We start from the raw sequence: 18,854 nt of genomic DNA on the forward strand, positions 1-18,854 counted from the left end.
TGTTTCTCTATTTTTCCAAAAACGCATTCACTGATTTTTACTTCTATTATTTTTCACCATTTCTCTCTGGATGAACTATGAACTGTAAAGAATATGTGCCCTTCCAACTCTCAATACACAGATATGTGCCTAACAAAATCTCAAAGCAAAACTGAAAGCGAAAAAATCAAAGCCCACCAATCAAGACTCATTAAATCCATACAGGCCCATTAAGGAAAATCATTAATTACACAATCCTTTCACAGTTGAGCTTTTGTCCATTCGAGAAGGTTTACTATTTTATATCTGATCGGCTGGTTTGGAAACTGCGATTGTTTGAATGCTATTACATTAGTAAATGACGGTTCGTATTATCTGGGAATACATTCTTTTATTGGGGAAAAGGTGGAACAAGTCATGTTAAAAGTATTGAAGTTTCTTAATTATGGTAAGTATATTCCAAGAAAGGTTAATAAAGCAGCTCATGAAGTTGCTAAACATCTCTATCTTTGTCATCTTATCAATTGTGGATGGAAGTAGAGCCTTCTTGGCTTGTTTCATTTATTAAGGATGATTTCTGTAACGGTGGTTTTGTCTAATAAGATTTCTCTTTCTCTGAAAAAAGAAAAAAAAGAAAAAAAAAATCATGTCTAACTCTACTAGTTTTTTTTTTTTTTTTCTTTTTTAATGACAAAGATAAAATAGATTTACTTTTTGTTTTGGTTAATTACTATGGATTAACTGTGAAATAAATAATATAAATATCGAATCTATTAAGTAGCATCAAAAAATAAAACATAATGATAAAAAAAATCATAACATAAAAATAGTAATTGATAAAAAATAAAATAAAAACAAAACCTAAAACTAACAGATGACACGCTATTGGTTTTTTAAAAAAATTTTGATAAAATAAAAATTCCAACTGATAACACCGACATTCATTATACGTTTTTCTGCCATACCCCAAAAAAGGTTTCACTATTTTGGCTGGAATTAACCCAAAAAAAAAAAAAAAGGAAAAATGAATGATAAATTAAATGAAAATGAAGTTTAAAAACAATAAATAAATAAATAAATAATGGTTTGACCTGATGAAGCAGAGCCAGTATTTAATCACCAGAAAATGTTTTTTCTTCTTGGTAAATAATCACTAAAAAACGTGCTAATCGCAATAGGAAGAGATTTGACTCAGAGAAAAACTGAAAAAATAAAATAAAATAAAAATAAAATTGTGAGTGGGAAAGGTAGAGTTTTTGTTAGCTTGTTAGATTACAAATAACAGCTCATTAATAAAAGGGGAAGACAGTGAGTTTGTTCAAAACCAGTTTAACACTGCTTCAACTATTACAACTCAGTCCAAATCCACCCAGTAGATCTCTCGCTTTTCTCTTTCACTCCCAACCAAAAGACCAAAGTGAGAGAGAAGGAGAGAGATGTCAAGGCGATCTGGGACTTGCGTGAGGTGTTGTTTGGTGGTCTTTGCCATTGCTTCCGCACTCGCTGTCTGCGGTCCTGCCATTTATTGGAGGTTCAAGAAGACTCTAAGCTTAGCCGATCCAAAGTCTTCTTCTTGTCCACCTTGCATCTGTGATTGTCCTCCTCCTCTCTCTCTTCTCAAGATTGCTCCTGGTACCATTGCCTCTCTCTCTCTCTCTCTCTCTCTCTCTCTCTCTCTCTCTCTCTCTCTCTTCTGTGTTTTGCTTGTCGTTTCTGTACAGGTTTTTTTCTGTACTGTTTCTGGGTGCTTCAGATTATGCGTTTTTCTTTGGTTTTACGTTGATTTGGATGGAATTTAATGGTACCCATTTCATTAATTTGGGGGATCTTCTATCGTATTTCTTGTTCTAGGTGTACTGAAACATTAGGATCTCATATTCAGTTTATCTTTTATCTAATAAATGCTCTTTAGCATCTGCGGCGGATCTTTAGGGAGTTTAGAAATGTAGATACTGCAATTGATACGGATCTTATATGTATCCTTAAGAATTTAGTGATGCTTAGGAAAAATCTTTTCTGGATCTGACTTTACACCTTGTCCTTTATGCCAGCATAACGGGGTGGCCATTCCAGAGGCATGGATAACCATGTTCTGTATTGTACTCCGTGGGTGCTGGAGAGCTCGTTTTTATAGTAAACTAACTGTTGAAGAAGCATTGAGTGTCTAGGCACGGAATGGAAAAATATAATTTGAAACTTTCCTTTCTTAGATGTATTGCGTTTCTTGTAGTTTGTTGTACAAGTCTTGATGCCGTAAAATGTTGCCCTTCACTAATTAAATCTAAGCTATTCCTTAATAGCAGCACCCAATTTGACCAGTGACCCAACGGCAGTTTTAATGGAATCAGCAAAGTTCAAGGATTGAGCTTGAAAAAGAATGAAATATTTAAGTTATAGAACAAAGAATTAAGGCACCTATGACTACTGTTTTAATTCGCAAAGAAACTTTTAATCTTATAAATAATTTGGCCAGTGGCCTAAGGCATATACTGTGGCGTATCTATTTGAAACACAGAGCATGAATATTAATTAGGAATTTCATCACTAGTTTGGAAAGGCTGCATCAATTCTATTGGTACTGTTGTAGCCTTGCCCTTAGGCTGGATGGCAGTTGTGGGCAACTGGGCATTGCTTCTGAGTATGGAGGAACACCATGATCATTGAAATGACACTGAACTAATTGGTCTAAAACAACTGTATCTTTGGCTTTGAAATAAATTTGACTCTTGCACTCCAATTGCAACGGCATACCTTTGAGTGAGAGGGATGTAAGATTTGTGGTTCTTGTATCTTTAATATTTTACTTTAGAGTTGCACTCATGTCAATGACTGGTAAAAGATTAGCAAATTTAGCATCTAGTATGATTCAGTAGTTCATATTAAGGTGCTAAAGCTGTGTAGTTTGCCCCAGCCCTCTAAATTTGGTAAATTATTTGGTTCTAGCAAATTCCATTTTCCCTTCAAAAATTAGATGCTGTTCAGCTATGTTTGCTTGTAAGTCTGGATATTGATCTGTTGAAATTTAGCAACACCATTTACAGTTAGGTGCTGAGAGCCTGATACTATAAGCGGTCACATGATTAAAATATCCATTTTATTTTTGGCAACATTTGCTGCACATAAATTACTTCCATGTAGTAACATAGTCAGATTAATTTGTAGATGATAAATTAATTATCTGATTCTTTATTCTTGATCATTATTTTTTTTCTTTGGAAAGTTTTATTTTGTTTACCTTTTAGAGTTTGGTCAAGATACAGAAAAGTTCTGTTAGAATTGTCACCTGATTATTAATTGGTTTAGCTGCTCATCATGATGTCATAAGGTGAAGTATTTTTACTGAGTAAAATCAATAACTAGGATATGCTTTTTGTCTTAGTTCTTGATCTGCCATATTGTGTCTGCAAAGCAAATGTTTATGTTATATTCTTGTTTTTAACTCAAGTCAATGATACACCATTGGCCTTAAAGAGTGTTGTGCAATATACATGTTGATGGAACCATGTAGTGGATGTTTGTATATCCTGTGAAGTGCTAAATCTACTATGTATCAGTATCTGTTCAGTAAAATTTAAGGGTGCTTAAGCCTTCCTGAAAAGATGAGCATCCAGATGTTCAATTCCATTGACTTGCAGTGGAAAGACTTGTCTGTTTGGGTTGTGTGGATTGTTTTCCAATGTTCATTTCGTAAGAAAAAAAGCCTTCTTTTGAAGGAGATCCATATTGAAAGAAAAAAATATGAGATCACATTCTTTAATATGTGGTATAGCAAGTTCTGTGTGCATATTTTTTATGTTTTTTCTTCAGATCTGTTATCTTTTGTTAATTGTATTTAATTTTTTTCAAAGAGAAAATTTGAGCTTTCAATTATATGCCGAATCTGAAAGTCATGCTTGCTGATTTCAGTGGCCTCTTTTTTACTTAATGTTTCTAAGTTTGTTGTACGAGGAGGTTTCTTTCCTAACAATGTACTAACATTTGTCATCATTTGTTTCTGCCAATGTTTTGCAGGATTGGCCAATCTCTCGGTCTCAGGTTAGAGTGCAATCTACTGTTTAAATTAGTTGGACTTCTTACTGAATAAAAGTTATCTATTACATTCATCCTTAACTTCTGTTTAACGTGCTAGTCATGCTGATTGACACAGATTGTGGAAGTAATGACCCGGATCTCAAGCAGGAGATGGAGAAACAATTTGTGGACCTTCTAACCGAGGAGTTGAAGCTGCAAGGAACAGTTGCTGAGGAGCACGCCCGACATATGAACATCACTCTTGCTGATGCAAAAAGGGTGGCATCTCAATACCAAAGAGAAGCAGAAAAATGCAATGCTGCGACAGAAACTTGCGAGCAGGCCAGAGAGCGTGCCGAAGCATTGCTCATCAAGGAGAGGAAGGTGACCTCTATGTGGCAACGGCGAGCCCACCAAATGGGTTGGGAAGGGGAATAACCATCTTCAACATTTGATCACAAGTTTTCAGGTTCAACTGCTGATTTATACCATACGCAGTATTTATACGTGCAGCCAAGCCAATTGCTTGGATTTGACACCTTGTTAAGTTTCTGTCTCCCTCACTCTTTTTCTCTCCAATTGTAGTTGCAATGTTCACAAATAGCATGTATGATGAGTTTTGTTACTTTGTAAACGAATTTATGGATCCTTAGCTCTGTCGTGACCATAATGATATAATTTGATAAACTGTCGGTGTACAACCCAAGTGTTTCATTTGGTTATAAATTTACTTATACCAACAAATTCTTGAGCCAGTTCTTTGTTACATCTACAACTTTTAAAGTGTGCTTTTTTTTATTCTTTTTATTATTATTATTATTATTATTATTATTATTATTATTTTTCCTTCAAACTTCTCATCATGCTTTTCCCAATTCGAGGTCATGAAGTCTCAAAAAATTTGGTGGCCAAACTCCTTTACAAAAAGGGGGCATAGATTATGCGATCCTACCAGCCTCAGGCATCCCAACGCTAACCGTTCCATTGACAATTAGACCATGGTTTTGGTAGAATAGTAGAAGTGTTTAATGCAATTGAATAAAATATTAGATGAGATTTTTTTGTTTGTTGGTGATTAGTGTTAGATGAGATTTGAAAAGATAAAGATGTGTTTAGAAATAATAGACTGAGTAATCAAACTATTGCGCATGGATTCCACCTCGACTGATTATGACCAAAGTTTTGGAATTTTAGGAATACAGGATAAAGCATGAACAAAGTTGTTTCCACCTCTATTGTAATCTAGATGGTCAATAGTTTAAAAAACTGCTATATCAAATTTGTTTGAATAAATTCACGTAAATGATTCGAAAACTGCTATTACAAATTTGTTTGAATAAATTCACGTAAATGATTGAACTAATACTGCTTGGCAGACTTTAGAAGCTAGCTTATTAGATTCTTTCTTAGTTTCAATCAATTTCCAAGCTCGTTTCATATTTCATAAATTAGCTGCCCATGCAAATTGACAATTAAAATACCGAAAGACATAAAATCGCTTACTCCTTTTTTTTTTTTTAAAATAAATAAATAAAAAAATCACTTATTCTGAAGCTATATATTGTAAGAAGAATATAAATACAATATTTGGTGTTAATTGATACCAAAAAAATAAAACTACTAGTAAGTGCTTGTTCAGTAACGTTTATGTTTTTGATCTGAACAACAACGTTAAAGAAACAAAACAGAAATACCAAATTGAAAATCATTTCAAATTGTTTATTAAATGAGATTCATTTTGACAAATGATTTTCCTTTTTGTTATTATAAGTGAGTATCATAGTAGTTATTTATCTTTTATTTATATTTGATTTCTCAAACAAAAATGAAAAGTAGAAAACCTAAACATAAACATTACCCAACAAGGGATAAAATATGTATTCCAAGATCTCTGATATTAAACATACAAGTTCCATTTTCTTTTTCCAGTGGAATTAAGATGACATTTAAATTTTGTTTATGGTTTTCTCCTGATTGTATGTGTTGGTGGTTGGTTGCTTTGCTTGTAAGTAAATCTAAATGGGATGGATTCCTTTCATTCTTAGAGAAGGAAGTTAGACGTTCATCTAAGAAGTTACGGTAGGAGTTTTTATGGCAAGGAGAAAACTGATAATTTCCATGACTGCTTATGCATGGCATTGGCTGGAGGACCTACCAACAATCTAATACCCTCCAACCAAGTTTTGGGTACGGCTTAGGAAGCATTATATCTGATAAAAATAATAATAATAATAATAATAATAAAGTAAAATAAAAACTAAAAACCTGCTTCCAATTACCCAAGAGGGTGATTCCTCGAAGCTACTAAAAGGTGACTGAAACACCATAAATGTGAAGCATTTGCTCAACTGTGAAAGGGAAAGATGGAACAAGGCAAATAGGCAGGGATCCCCTTTTTTTGGAACAGAAAAAATAAATAGTCTCGACTTTGAATTGCCAAAAACCCAAATGAGAGATGTAAACCCCTTTCAACTTTGCAAGTAGATTATCAAACCAAAACCAAAGGTCCTAACTTGTTAATAGAAAAAACATGGTTAAATAAAGTAAAATCAACTTAAAACTGAGGTCTGTAATTGCAACGGGATTAAGTGGTGAAATATTGCTTTTTGATAATGACAAAAGAAGGGATGTTTGAGAATGAGTATGAAGTCAAACAAGAAAAACAGAAGCAATTCAAGGGAAAGGGACAATTCCTTCGAAAATATATATATATATATATTTATATGGATTGGGGTTGGGGGTTTGGGCCAGGTGTGGAGTTGACTCTAAAACCAGGTAAGAATCTGGTTCGAAAGGGTTAATAGTATGTATTATTATTATTATTTTTTTTTTTTTTGGCCCTTTGTAATTGTAGCCAGTAAAGCACTTTTGGTCACCAATGAAAAAAAAAAAAAAAAGAAAAAAAAAAGAAGGTTGTGCCAATACCATAATTATTTTATGATTAAAAATAAAGATACTGCCAATCCAAAACCATTGACTCAATTTCATACTGCGTATCAAAAGAGCCTCCGAAAAAAACATTAAAAAACGCGGTTTCAAACTTTCAACTTTCATGCACAAGCATGACACACCAGACCCAGCTGTGACGTTGAAATATATTATGTATAAATATAATTACACTGAAATAAATATATATTCTGCATTAGAATAATATAAAGAAATCAAGTTGGATCCATTCAAAACTGCATAAAGAGATCTTCTTTGCAATACCCAGATCCAAAAATCATCACAAAAGGACCTATTTTTGTTTATGGGTTCTGAAAAACTTTTGGGGCTTAAACTAGCAAATTTGCTTTTAGTTCCTTTAGTGTTCTTCCATGAACCTTCTGTGAGTATATGTTGATTTGTAACAACAGGGACAATCTAAGGTTTCTAAATTTAGATTTGTACTAATATACCAGTAAAAGGATTGGATAAGTTTCTCAAAATGGAAGGTTCAAGGTCTATGAGGATGATGGAGAAGAGAGGGTATGAGCAGGGTGTGCAAGATGATGGTGCTGAAAACCACTTACCTGAGTCAAAGAAACGCAGATTGCCTGCTTTGGCAAGGTTTGTTTCCTTGTTCTACCTGTTTTTTAAATTGGATTAGGATTTCATTGGTTTCTGTTTAAGGGTGTTCTTCTTCGGCTAATAGGTTCTGGTTTTTGAGTTTTTGCTGTTACTTTGCTTTAACTGTTTGACCAAGTCTCTTGCTGTTAGGACTGTGTGGTTCCATGAATTTCGGGATCTGATAACATTACTTGAGAGAATGAAGTCCATTTATTCAGATTGTCATTTGTCAATGAGGGGGGAAAAAAAAAAAAAATTTCACTGAGGACCTTTATTCTACACTAAGATAAGCATAATATGCAGTCTATGATATAATTTGCAAGCTTATGGAAAGAAAGTGGCAACCAGGTTTATTTAGTCAAGCAAATCAGAATCTAAATTATAACCTACAGCTCAATAATTAGATGGTATTCAATGCTGTATTTAATATAATTGTAGTTATACTTGACATTAAGCCAAAGAACGTTTGATTTAATCTGGCAGTTTCCCTAATAGGGTTTAATTTAAAATTTGATTTTCAGATTATATTAGCATATATACTACTATGACTGATGAAAATGGCATATTTTACACCGCACTCATACAAGTTGATGAATTCAATTCTGTGCAATAGATTAGTACTGCTCTGTTCTGGACAATGTTTTTTAGACATAAAATCTCCCACGTCCAACAAGATAGACCGACAAAAGCTTGACTGCAACAAGATATTTAAGACTTATTTACCAAGTTCTTAAAATGTTGGCATTCTCAAGCTTCTATGGACTTAAAGTTATAGTTGGTTTTTCAAGGGATCAGCAGCAATTTTTGGTGTCCACTTTGTTTATTCAGTTTATTTCTTATGCAGTGTAATTGTGGAAGCTTTAAAGGTGGATAGCATGCAAAGACTTTGTTCGTCATTGGAGCCTCTACTTCGGAGAATTGTGAGTCATCATTGGTGCCATGATATTGCAGACATGAATTTTCTCTAATAAGTAATTTAATGATTAGATTTTCTTTTAACAATGTCTTCAATCATGCATAAAGTAGTCGGTCTCATTGTTTTTATCATCTGCAACTTTCTTGAGCAGGTAAGTGAAGAAGTAGAGCGAGCTTTGACAAAGTTGGGTCATGGTAAACTAGCTGGCAGGTATGTTCCTATTGTAACATTTCAAATATTTGAGGCATGAATTTACCATTTGAACCGGCTATCTTGTAGCCTAGTGCATAGGTGGGTGAGTAATGTAAACACATCACAGGCTTCAAATGCAAGCATGCAATGGAATTAGCTAATTGCAAGCATAAGTGAGTGAGTAATGTAACTCAAATGAAGACCATTTGAACACAAACAATTCTTTTGCAATATCGCGCCTTGGTGATATGATGCAAACTGAGTTGACTGGAACATGAAGAAATGGCAGAAGTTTTGTGATATTCATCATGATCTTTTCAAATTAATTGTTTTCTTTTACCATGGCAGGTCTTCACCACCGAGAATACAAGGCCCAGAAGGAAAAGTTCTGCAGCTTCATTTCAAAACGAGGATGCCACCTCATATATTCACAGGCGCAAAGGTTGAGGGAGAACAAGGAGCAGCAATTCATATTGTCTTACTAGACATGAATACTGGCAACATAATGCAAACAGGACCAGAATCAGCTGTTAAACTGAATGTTGTGGTGCTTGAAGGTGACTTCAACGAGGAAGCTGAAGATGACTGGACCTCTGAGCACTTTGAAAACTATGAACTAAAGGAACGCGAGGGGAAAAGGCCACTTCTCACAGGAGATCTACAAGTGACTCTAAAGGAAGGGATAGGTACTCTAGGAGATCTTACTTTCACTGACAATTCTAGCTGGATAAGGAGCAGGAAATTCAGGCTTGGTGTTAAGGTTGCCCCTGGATACTGTGAGGGGATTCGTGTTCGTGAGGCTAAAACAGATGCCTTTGCTGTCAAAGATCATAGAGGAGAATGTAAGTTCTCTGACAAAATGCAAATAAGTTTTCCTGTACAATTGGCAAAGACAAGAAAATTCAAAACTCAGGTCTGCAAAACACATGAAATAATATATATTAATTCTCTGCTCACCAAATGATTTATCCAGTTAAGAACTTTCATGAAAGTACTTAAGTCGGTGGAATAAATTAATTCGAACTGTTCGTTCAGTAAGTTTACCAAAATCTTCTATTGGGATGCTGCAATATTCAGTGTACATGCCTTTTGGCATAATAATCCCTTATCATCACTTCCTGTAAAACTCGTTTAGCGTATGGGTTGATGACATTACCTAAAACATCTGAAACTTCCTAAAAAATCTCTGAATATTCTAAACCATTTTGTTCTCTAGCCGACCGAAAGGCATATCAAGACAAACTTTTGATCCTCCATCCTTTATGTCACGATTTATGTTGTACACAAATTTATGCATGAAAAGTCCTTTTTTCTTTTTTTCTTTTTTTTTTTTTGGTTTGTCTTATTGATAATTGCTCAAATGATCTGCAGTGTACAAGAAACATTACCCACCTGCATTGCATGACGAAGTTTGGAGATTGGATAGAATAGCCAAGGATGGAGCTCTGCATAAGAAACTGATTAAGGCTGAGATTGTAACTGTTGAAGACTTTCTTCGTCTTCTCGTTAAGGATCCACAAAGATTGAGAAGTGTAAGCATCTCTTCCTATTAGCTTCTTTTTTAAGATGCATGTCAAGCATTTTCTTTATATTCTTCCAGTATTTTCTTTCTTCATGTATTGTTCATTAATCATTCTGCATTTTGTACTTGATTTCACAATCAGATCCTTGGGAGTGGAATGTCAAACAGGATGTGGGAGAACACTGTGGAGCATGCCAAGACATGTGTCTTGGGTGGGAAGCTCTATGTTTACTACACTGATGAAACTCATAGCACTGGTGTTGTTTTTAACCATATTTATGAGCTCAGGGGACTTATAGCTGATGCCCAGTTTCTCTCTCTAGAATCGCTTACCTACAATCAAAAGGTCGAAAATTTTAAAACTTCTCAGTAATGTTGGTAATGATTGCATGCCTAAATTAGCAATAACTACTTCATTTAACCATCACATTAATCTGCAAAAAGGCATAATTTCAAAGAATTTCAGGACCAAAACCTTACTTTGTAATAGTACTTAATCATCAACTTCTTTGTGGATTGCATTTCTTTTGAGTCAATTCATTATACACCTAATAAACTAAGTAGTAATAATTCAAAAAAATCTGTTTTAGTTGAAGTTGTATGAGAAAACATAGAATAAGGGTGCAGTTTGGTTGCTCCAATTTTTGCTTGTTATACTGGTTTTCATAAACAGAATGAGACTTGCCTTAATTTCTAGGGATTGAATGAGCATGTCCTTGAGAAGGAAAAACATTTTCATTTTATGTTTGTAATCAACTTCGTTAATAACTTTTACTTTCTCTTTAAAGTTTGCTTATTCATAAGAGCTTTCCATGCAGGTTTCAGTGGATTCACTTGTGAAAAGAGCATATGAAAATTGGCATCAAGTTGTAGAATATGATGGAAAAGTCTTAAACTCCCTCACTAATACCAGAAAAGGGTTGATAACCTCAGCTACAGCTGTGGCTGATAACTATGCCACAGATCACCGTAGTGAAGCAACTCAGACCAGGGAGCAGTATATCTCCTCTCAATGCAACCAGCACTTACAAAATAACCAATCAGCAGTCCCTCAGTTCATTGAATTTCCATTTGTGAGGTCTGATCCAACAGCCTTGGTGACTATAAATAACCAACAAGCAGCATTGTCTGGCAGCATGGATTACATGTCAGCTGGAACTAGAGCAGTTGGTTGTTCATACTTTCCAGGAGATTGGTCACGGCCAAGGAACGGGCAGGGTTTAGAAGCTTTTGTTGCTGATGAAATTCGGTTAAGGAGTTCAGAGATGTTGGAGAGTGATGACATGCAGAGATTGCTGAAGACTTTCACTATGGGAGTTGGTAGTGGAATGGGATCTGGTTTGGGTAATTCTGATGAAGCTTGTTACACTTACAGTGTACAATACGAGCCTCAAATGGATCAACAGTTTGAGCGAGAGCGTGGTCGGGGATCAGGGAAGGCTGTCATTGGGTGGCTTAAACTCAGAGCCGCTTTGAGGTGGGGAATATTTGTTAGGAGGAAAGCTGCAGAAAGAAGAGCTCAGCTTGCAGAGCTAGATTGAGATAAATGCTTAAGTTTATTACTACAGAGTTCAATACTATAAGATGTGTTTTATGCCTTGGAACTCATTTGCTTGGAGAGGGAACACAGGAAAAGCATATTGAAAAACTTGAAACATTTAAGTTCTACAAAAGACTGAAAGTGAGAGGGCTGCATTCAACATGATTCCATAGGTTTTTTATTATCACCTACGGCTTAGCCAAACTCAATAACAAAATTATTCCTGCCAAAAACAAAAAAAAAAAAAAAAAAAAAAAAAAAAAAAAAACTCAATTAAAAAATTCACTTAGAAATTTTTCTTCCTTGTAAATTAAATTTGTTGGATATGTCTACCGAGTTAATCTTGTTACAAGTTCATTGCCTGTATTTTCTTGTGAATGACAGTATTTTTCAAATATTCCCTTTTACTTCTTGTAGAAATACAACGAATTTTTTTCACTCAACACTGCAATTTTTATTTTATTATTATTATTATTATTTTTTGGGATTAAGAGATAGACCAAAGTTGCATATATTATAGATCAGATCACCAGATCTATACTAAACTAAAGACTGCTTGATTTAGAAAATTTGGAGACTCAAGGATGTTGGCAAGACTGCTTGATTGTTGATATGTTCATCATGCTATGTAACAAGATTTCTCTATCTTTTACCTCAGAAAAAGCAGAATTAGGGGAAGGTAGAACTCTTCTAGCATAGCAAGTGAAATAGTTTCAACTACCTAGTCCTGAAAAGATCATATAATAAGCTGTTAAAAGGACTGAATGTGGAGATGAGAGGATTCGGACTTGGAATTGGTTCAAGTTTCGTGTCATGGAGGTGTCTACATCATAGATCAATCATACATGTGTAAAGGTGGACAAGATTTAGAACATCAAGGGTCAAGAACCTTTGCAATTTCTAATTGAAAGACCTTTGCAGAGCTAGATCTATGTATTAACCATCGTTTATTTATTATTATTTTTTTTATATGCCAAAATTTTTTTAATAAAACTAAATCAGCCTCCATCTCTAGGGAGGAAGTGGGGAAGATAAGGAGGAGGATCATCATATCTAATTGGTGCATGTACTAAAGACCCACCTAAAAAAATTTTGTGAACTTTGATTTTAATAAAACCAATCAAAACAAAACAAAGCAAAAATAATATGTACTTGAAAACTTGAAAACTTCTCATGAGCTTATTCCAACAAAAAAGAAAAAGACAAGAGAAGCCACGGAAAGAATAAGAAAGACGTCTGTTTGCTGTTTGCCATTTGCAAAGGAGAAATGGAATATAAGTAACAGGTGATAAAAGTAGTTGAAGATGGGAGATAAATTACAGAGAGAAGAAATAAATTACATAAGATACAAGATCCTCATAGAGGAGTTTTCCCTTCCATTCTTTAAAAATCAACTGCGGCGGTCTCATATACATGATCCAAGAGAATAAGCATCATATCCAAATTCTGCATCCCCAATTGCAGTTTCGTTTTGTCCCTGATAAAACAAACACTATCCTGTTATACAAAGCTCAGACAATGTACTTATGGAAGATAACCGTATTAGAAAACAGTCAATCTATATGGAAATGTTTTGCATTCCCTCCAACAAAATTAGCCTATTCAGGAAGTTAGGGAGACATCCCCGCTTCCTCTAAGATATCAAATTTGCATCCTAAGAGACATGTATGCAAAAGAAGCTATCATACCAAAAGAAATCTTGTGCTCTTGCTTTCTTATATTGCAGATATCCTCCTATTATCTAACAAAATGCTCATAACTGTTAGGTAATTGACCCTTTTACCAACGATTCTAACATGTCCAAGAAGGATATTGGGACAAGCGGACACTGCATGAGTTGAATCTAAAAGTTTTTACAAGAATAAGAACACCATGCACGTAAACTCATAGGAGTAAATAATATCATACAATTAAATTCATGCAAGGAGAATATCAAGAAAATGGGCACATCATATTCTAGGCACCGACAGTACAAATTCCATTTAAAAAGACAACGAGTGACAATACTAAAAAGAGGGTTTTGGGACGAACAGACTATCAAGTGTCCATCACAGTAGAAGAATAGAAGACTCCATTTACTTCTGTATACATATAGGCTTCTTACAAAATGCAACCGCCAACAACCTTTAGAAACCCCCAAAAGAAGCAAATACAGAATATCCATCACTTGGTATACAGATATAGGCATACAATTAGTAGAGACTTGAAAAGAATCTAGATATTAAATTAATGAAGACAATTTTGACAATAATACCAAGCTAAGAAGTTAGGAAGTAGGGAAACTAATAACAATTCTTGAATCATGCCATTGACAATCAAGTCGTATAGTTAAGAAAGCAGTAGTTTATTGCCCAAAAAAGTCCAAAAAATTAAAAAATACTTTAACAGGTACACAAGATGTGTACCAGAGAAACATGAACTTAAACAGCTCAAGAAGTAAGAAACAAATGAGAAAGATTTTTTGAATCCCAATAGACAAAGAATTAAAGGAAAAATGAGCAGTTTTTTTTTTTTTTTTCAATTATTATTATTATTATTTTCTGTGTGTTGTGTGTGCGTGGGTGTTAGGCAAATGATAAATCCCTTGTAAGTTCATTGCACTAATAAGTAGGAGACAGCGTAGACATATAAATGCAAAATTATACTTTTCAATGTTGACTGAATCAACTGTTCAATAACAATTCAAAATTGTGACTGCCAAAATAATAGCACAAAAATCATTAATGTAAGAGCCAAGAATTGACATACCCTTTCCATCATAGAATTCATTATGTCATCCAAGGATCCATAACTGTTTTGAATGAGACCATCCTGCAATTTTGTTGGGTCAAAGGAGTAGTTCTCATTGGGCTTCATCGTGGTGTCCATTGCAGATTCTGCAACCACAATGGAATGAACAGCAGATGAAGTCCCATTTAATTGATCAATTAGAGATGCATCAATCTGTTTACTGCAGACTGCATTGCTCTGGTCAAGACTTTGGCTTAAGGGACTCAAATTCCTATTAGCAGATACCAGGGAATTAATGGAACCAAAAGTTTGATTCAAGTAGCAGTTGTAATCTTGCTTATGTTCTTCCCACCTTTGCTTCTGTGTGTAATTTATTGTCTGGACAATATTACCAATCAAGCCTTCTTCACCTTGTAGATCCACTCTAGGCTCCTCTAAAGGACCCAGAGGAACACTTGTAGAAGAAAAATCATGTGGATTGTTCCCAATCTGAGGGCTGGAAGAGGAAATACCCAAGTTACTGGAATGCAAGCCACCATGATCAAAAGACCCACTCATAGGCAAAGCATTTGATTGAAATTTTGATAATTTAACAGCACCCTGCCACCTTTCACTACATGGATTGTGATTTAGGGAATTAGACGAACCACTGATACCAAGATCAAAAGATTCCGGGTTTGATGAAGCCAGCCCATGGTTCCCCGATGCTACTCTACTAAGCATTGACTGTGTACTTCCTTGTAATATCAAATGATTGCTTGAAGTACTGGACAGAGAATTGCTTGAGCTACCTACATTTACTCTAGTGTCTGGATAGTTAGTAGGCAATGTAAAACCTGTTGGATTGTTAATGGGATTGAACCCTCCAATGTGAGCAGTGCACTTGTTCTGTTGCAATTGATTGAGCTCCAATGATGTTGGAATCCGTTGAAATAAATTTGAAGTTTGGCTTGCAGGCACAGATTGCTGTAGCTTCCCAAGAGAATTGAAAGAGTTGCTGAAGTTTTGTGGATGACCAGGTTGTACGAGTCCAGAAGAGGCTATTCCTCCCAAGTTCAAACCAGCTGGAGAGTTTAACCTACCAAGCATCCCTCCAGGTGAGTAGGGCATTAGAGCAGTGCTTGCAACTCTTCCCGATCCAGTATAGGCGTGTAAATCTCCAAATCCATCAAGCGAACACATGTGCAAGTAAGTAGAATCTTTAACACCCAAAGCCGCAGCCATGCTGGGTTGCTGGGTTGCCACAGTGCTTATTCTTTTCAGGTAGAGCCTATATTTCTGCAACATAACATAGAATGGTGAGCCTAAATTAAGCTATTTAGAAGAAATTCATAATGATTAAGCTTATCAATATTGCAGCCTCATTGACAGGTTACTAGAGTCCGGGAACATACTACAAGACATTGGAACAATCATTTTTCTTTGCTAGAGTAACAATCCCTCTAAATTGAGTTATACAAAGGTCATGGTTTCCCATAATCATCCGAGCACTGAAGGATTACACAGAAGAGCATGGACTAACTTTTCAACACCAGAATTATTTTAGTTGGTAATCCATAATCACACAAGGACTACTGGACTGCATAGAAAAGTATAGACTAATATTTTCAACTCCAGAATTATGTGGCTGTCTTGATTCAAACTGAAGTTTCAGGGGTCCAAATCAGCAGCCTTATTGGAAAAATAAATATCCAAATAATCAACAGGCAATCTTTTCTGCTACCTTCATTATTAAACCGTTACCTACTACTTTGTGCAAAATCTTCCACTATAAAAAAGTCATATAGTCTCATATATTATTACTATAACCACGTTCAATATTATTCCAATGTTGAAATGGTTAAATTCAACTTAAAGATTTTTCTGTAGAAAAGCTACACTAAGAGAAAATTCATTACACAAGGCAGTGAAAAGATATGCACCTGTAGATGACTGGCAACATTTTCCCTTGTCAATCCTTCAACGTTCATCAAGTCAAGAATTTTCTTGGGAACAGCCTCTGCATGAATTGAGAAAAAAATAAAATAAAATAAAACAGACAAGAAATAAGATTATCTCCATATAAGAAAAGCAATGCAATATCTGTTATGTCAAAACACTCACTTTCAAGATCCAATTGTTTTACAGCCGAAACAAACTTCTGATGTAGCTCCACAGACCAAACTACCCGAGGCTTCTTCGGGGTTGCGGGGTCATCCTCATTTTCATATTCATCATCTTCGCCATATTCTTCCTCATCTTCGTTTTGGTCCCTCCGTTTCCTACTGAGTTTTCCATCCTCGTCTGAATTACCTGTAGTTGCTACAGCTTTTCGAGCTTCAGTTCCATGACTGGTCTTATTTAAACTGGGGGGCCTATTTTGGTCCTTGGCGTTGGACTTCCTTCTACGGATTACATGTTGCCAAATATTCTTGAGCTCTTCGATTCGCACAGGTTTCAGCAAATAGTCACAAGCACCATGAATAATTCCCTTCATAACAAGTTTGGTATCACTGTGTGCTGATAACACTGGATACATTTTAGGACAAAAAGAGTGAGCTAATTTATCAGCGCCTCAAAACAATTACTACAAAACAGGAAGTATTTTACCTAATAAAGAATAAACGAAAAATATATAGAATATGGTCCAGAAAAGAAGAAGGGATTCGTCTTACTGATAACAGGAAGGTCCATTTCAAGGCCCACAAGTTCAAGGAGCTTAAAACCATCCATGTCTGGCATATTTACATCACTGATCACAAGGTCATACTTATTTCTATTTTCCCTGAGCATTTTCAGTGCTTCAATAGCCTGATTTGTTGTAGTAACTGCACAACCCATTAATTACGTCAAAAAAATAACCCAAATTTCCGAATCAAAATCCAAAAGACACAATCAAAGATTAACATCCGCATTTAACTTTCAAAAATTAAAAAGCATAACGCAGATAATTAGAATAATACAATTCATAGACAGCCCAAAAGCCTTTTTTCTTAATTAATTTTTTTTTTTAAAAAGTACGAAATGAAAACCTGATTTCACAAGTGAACAGTGAATTGAGAAAAATGTTGTCATTAGATTAACGAACCTACTGTAAACAATAGAACAGAGCAACATGGAAGAGAAATATATGCTATACTGAAAACAAAAAACATCACCATAAATTATGTAATAATACCATTTTCAATTCAAATAATTGATAATTCCATGAAATTCAACACAACAAGAGAGATGAAGAAAAAGACAAAACCAACCATGATACTGGCATTTACGAAGCAGATTCTCAAGCACTTTCAAACAAATTGGGTCGTCATCAACAGCCAGAACTCGCATACCAACCGGAAACCGGTCAGTTGCTCCATCTTCAACCACAAAGCCACCCCTCTGGCCCTCCACAGTCATTATTAACTACGGTCTACCACCTTCAGACACCCAACAAAACAGAGCACCAAGCAAATACCACAGAGAAGAAACAACAACAACAACAACAACAACAACAACAAAAAAAAAAAAAAAAAAAAAGAGGAAGTTGAAAACTTTGAGACTTTTTGAGTCTTGAAACTTGGTCTCCGAGCCTTTTTCAACAACCCCAGAAGACAAAAGAACACGAGCCAAGAGACAGAACAATGGGAGAGATCAAAAGGAGAAACTGGCCACAGAGAGAGAGAGAGAGAGAGAGAGAGAATGTGGTAGTAAGTAAAAGCTGTACAAATGGACAATGATGGTGATGGCCAGAACGGAGTGAAAGGGTTTCAAGTTTCAACCCACCAAAACAGAAATCTTTTTAGTATTTTAGACTCCTAACAAATAAAAATAAAATAAAATAAAGAAAACTCTCTCTCTCTCTCTCTCTCCCTCCCTCTATTCTTTCTCTTTGGTTTCTCGCTCTACTGTCTTTTGTCTTTAGCTTTTTCTTCTTAACAAGAACAAAAAAAAAAAAAAAAAAAAAAAAAAGGAAGCCTTGTCTTTAAAATGGATATTATAATATAACTTCTTTATGTCCTTCTCTCAAGCTTTTACTTTCATTCTATTAATATATCAAAGGTACACACACTCTCTCTCTGTCTCTCTGTCCCCAGTCTCTAATCTCTATAAGGAAGCGGATGAGACCTTTAGGAAATCCTATTCTAAGTATGCTGTCCACCACACTTACAATGGACCCCAATGCATCACCAATAAGCAACTGTGTTTGTTGTTGTTGAACTTGATGTAGCATTCAAAAAAGGGTGCGATAAAAAGGGTATGAGGAGCTCATCATCCTTGAACATGGCCCACCAACTTGTCTGATTGGAAAATAATTACCAAATGTCTTCCTAATGGGGTTCTGTGATATCTCTTGTCTCTCTGGTTCTTCTGTTAAATTTTTCTTTTTTATTATTATTTTTTATGAAAAAATTTATGTAGAAAATCAGATTAATTATATTAGGCATTCAATG

At 35.1% G+C, this 18,854-nt stretch overlaps 3 protein-coding genes across 4 annotated transcripts; 2 read left to right on the forward strand and 1 right to left on the reverse strand.

The window, feature by feature from the left end:
- The first annotated feature begins 1,195 nt into the window (after positions 1 to 1,195).
- LOC107426984 (uncharacterized) lies at positions 1,196 to 4,756 on the forward strand. Of its 2 annotated transcripts, none has more exons than XM_060812798.1 (3): positions 1,196 to 1,611; positions 3,991 to 4,014; positions 4,109 to 4,756. In XM_060812798.1, the coding sequence occupies exons 1-3, from the start codon at positions 1,416 to 1,418 to the stop codon at positions 4,426 to 4,428; spliced, it is 540 nt and encodes a 179-aa protein (XP_060668781.1). In that variant the 5' UTR covers positions 1,196 to 1,415; the 3' UTR covers positions 4,429 to 4,756. The 2 variants fall into 2 exon arrangements, with proteins under 2 accessions (XP_060668781.1, XP_015892797.1); XM_016037311.4 differs by having other exon boundaries at positions 1,215 to 1,611; positions 4,127 to 4,756.
- Positions 4,757 to 7,106: 2,350 nt separating this feature from the next.
- Positions 7,107 to 12,200, forward strand: LOC107427046 (calmodulin-binding protein 60 E). Its single transcript, XM_016037384.4, has 7 exons — positions 7,107 to 7,539; positions 8,384 to 8,459; positions 8,607 to 8,665; positions 8,996 to 9,489; positions 10,019 to 10,179; positions 10,312 to 10,515; positions 10,988 to 12,200. The coding sequence occupies exons 1-7, from the start codon at positions 7,418 to 7,420 to the stop codon at positions 11,708 to 11,710; spliced, it is 1,839 nt and encodes a 612-aa protein (XP_015892870.1). The 5' UTR covers positions 7,107 to 7,417; the 3' UTR covers positions 11,711 to 12,200.
- A 730-nt stretch (positions 12,201 to 12,930) lies between these two features.
- LOC107427056 (two-component response regulator ARR18) lies at positions 12,931 to 18,338 on the reverse strand. Its single transcript, XM_016037392.4, has 6 exons — positions 17,673 to 18,338; positions 17,094 to 17,246; positions 16,543 to 16,947; positions 16,362 to 16,438; positions 14,458 to 15,717; positions 12,931 to 13,186 (listed from the first exon to the last, which is right to left on the reverse strand). Exons 1-6 carry the CDS (start codon positions 17,818 to 17,820, stop codon positions 13,115 to 13,117), a joined length of 2,115 nt encoding a protein of 704 aa, XP_015892878.3. The 5' UTR covers positions 17,821 to 18,338; the 3' UTR covers positions 12,931 to 13,114.
- Positions 18,339 to 18,854: the final 516 nt, after the last annotated feature.

The sequence above is a fragment of the Ziziphus jujuba genome, chromosome 1 (assembly GCF_031755915.1).
Source record: "Ziziphus jujuba cultivar Dongzao chromosome 1, ASM3175591v1".
Classification (NCBI taxonomy): domain Eukaryota; kingdom Viridiplantae; phylum Streptophyta; class Magnoliopsida; order Rosales; family Rhamnaceae; genus Ziziphus; species Ziziphus jujuba.

What these genes read in the sequence shown, in the direction of transcription:
- LOC107426984 (XM_060812798.1), top strand. Translation starts at nt 1,416, where the DNA reads ATGTCAAGGCGATCTGGGACTTGCGTGAGGTGTTGTTTGGTGGTCTTT. An exon ending in TCTTCTCAAGATTGCTCCTG is followed by an intron (nt 1,612 to 3,990) that starts GTACCATTGCCT and finishes AATGTTTTGCAG; the next exon opens with GATTGGCCAATCTCTCGGTC. An exon ending in GGCCAATCTCTCGGTCTCAG is followed by an intron (nt 4,015 to 4,108) that starts GTTAGAGTGCAA and finishes TTAACGTGCTAG; the next exon opens with TCATGCTGATTGACACAGAT.
- LOC107427046 (XM_016037384.4), top strand. Translation starts at nt 7,418, where the DNA reads ATGGAAGGTTCAAGGTCTATGAGGATGATGGAGAAGAGAGGGTATGAG. An exon ending in CAAAGATCATAGAGGAGAAT is followed by an intron (nt 9,490 to 10,018) that starts GTAAGTTCTCTG and finishes AATGATCTGCAG; the next exon opens with TGTACAAGAAACATTACCCA. An exon ending in CGCTTACCTACAATCAAAAG is followed by an intron (nt 10,516 to 10,987) that starts GTCGAAAATTTT and finishes CTTTCCATGCAG; the next exon opens with GTTTCAGTGGATTCACTTGT.
- LOC107427056 (XM_016037392.4), bottom strand. Translation starts at nt 17,820, where the DNA reads ATGACTGTGGAGGGCCAGAGGGGTGGCTTTGTGGTTGAAGATGGAGCA. An exon ending in ATGTTGCCAGTCATCTACAG is followed by an intron (nt 15,718 to 16,361) that starts GTGCATATCTTT and finishes GTTATGTTGCAG; the next exon opens with AAATATAGGCTCTACCTGAA. An exon ending in TGAATTCTATGATGGAAAGG is followed by an intron (nt 13,187 to 14,457) that starts GTATGTCAATTC and finishes TTGTTTTATCAG; the next exon opens with GGACAAAACGAAACTGCAAT.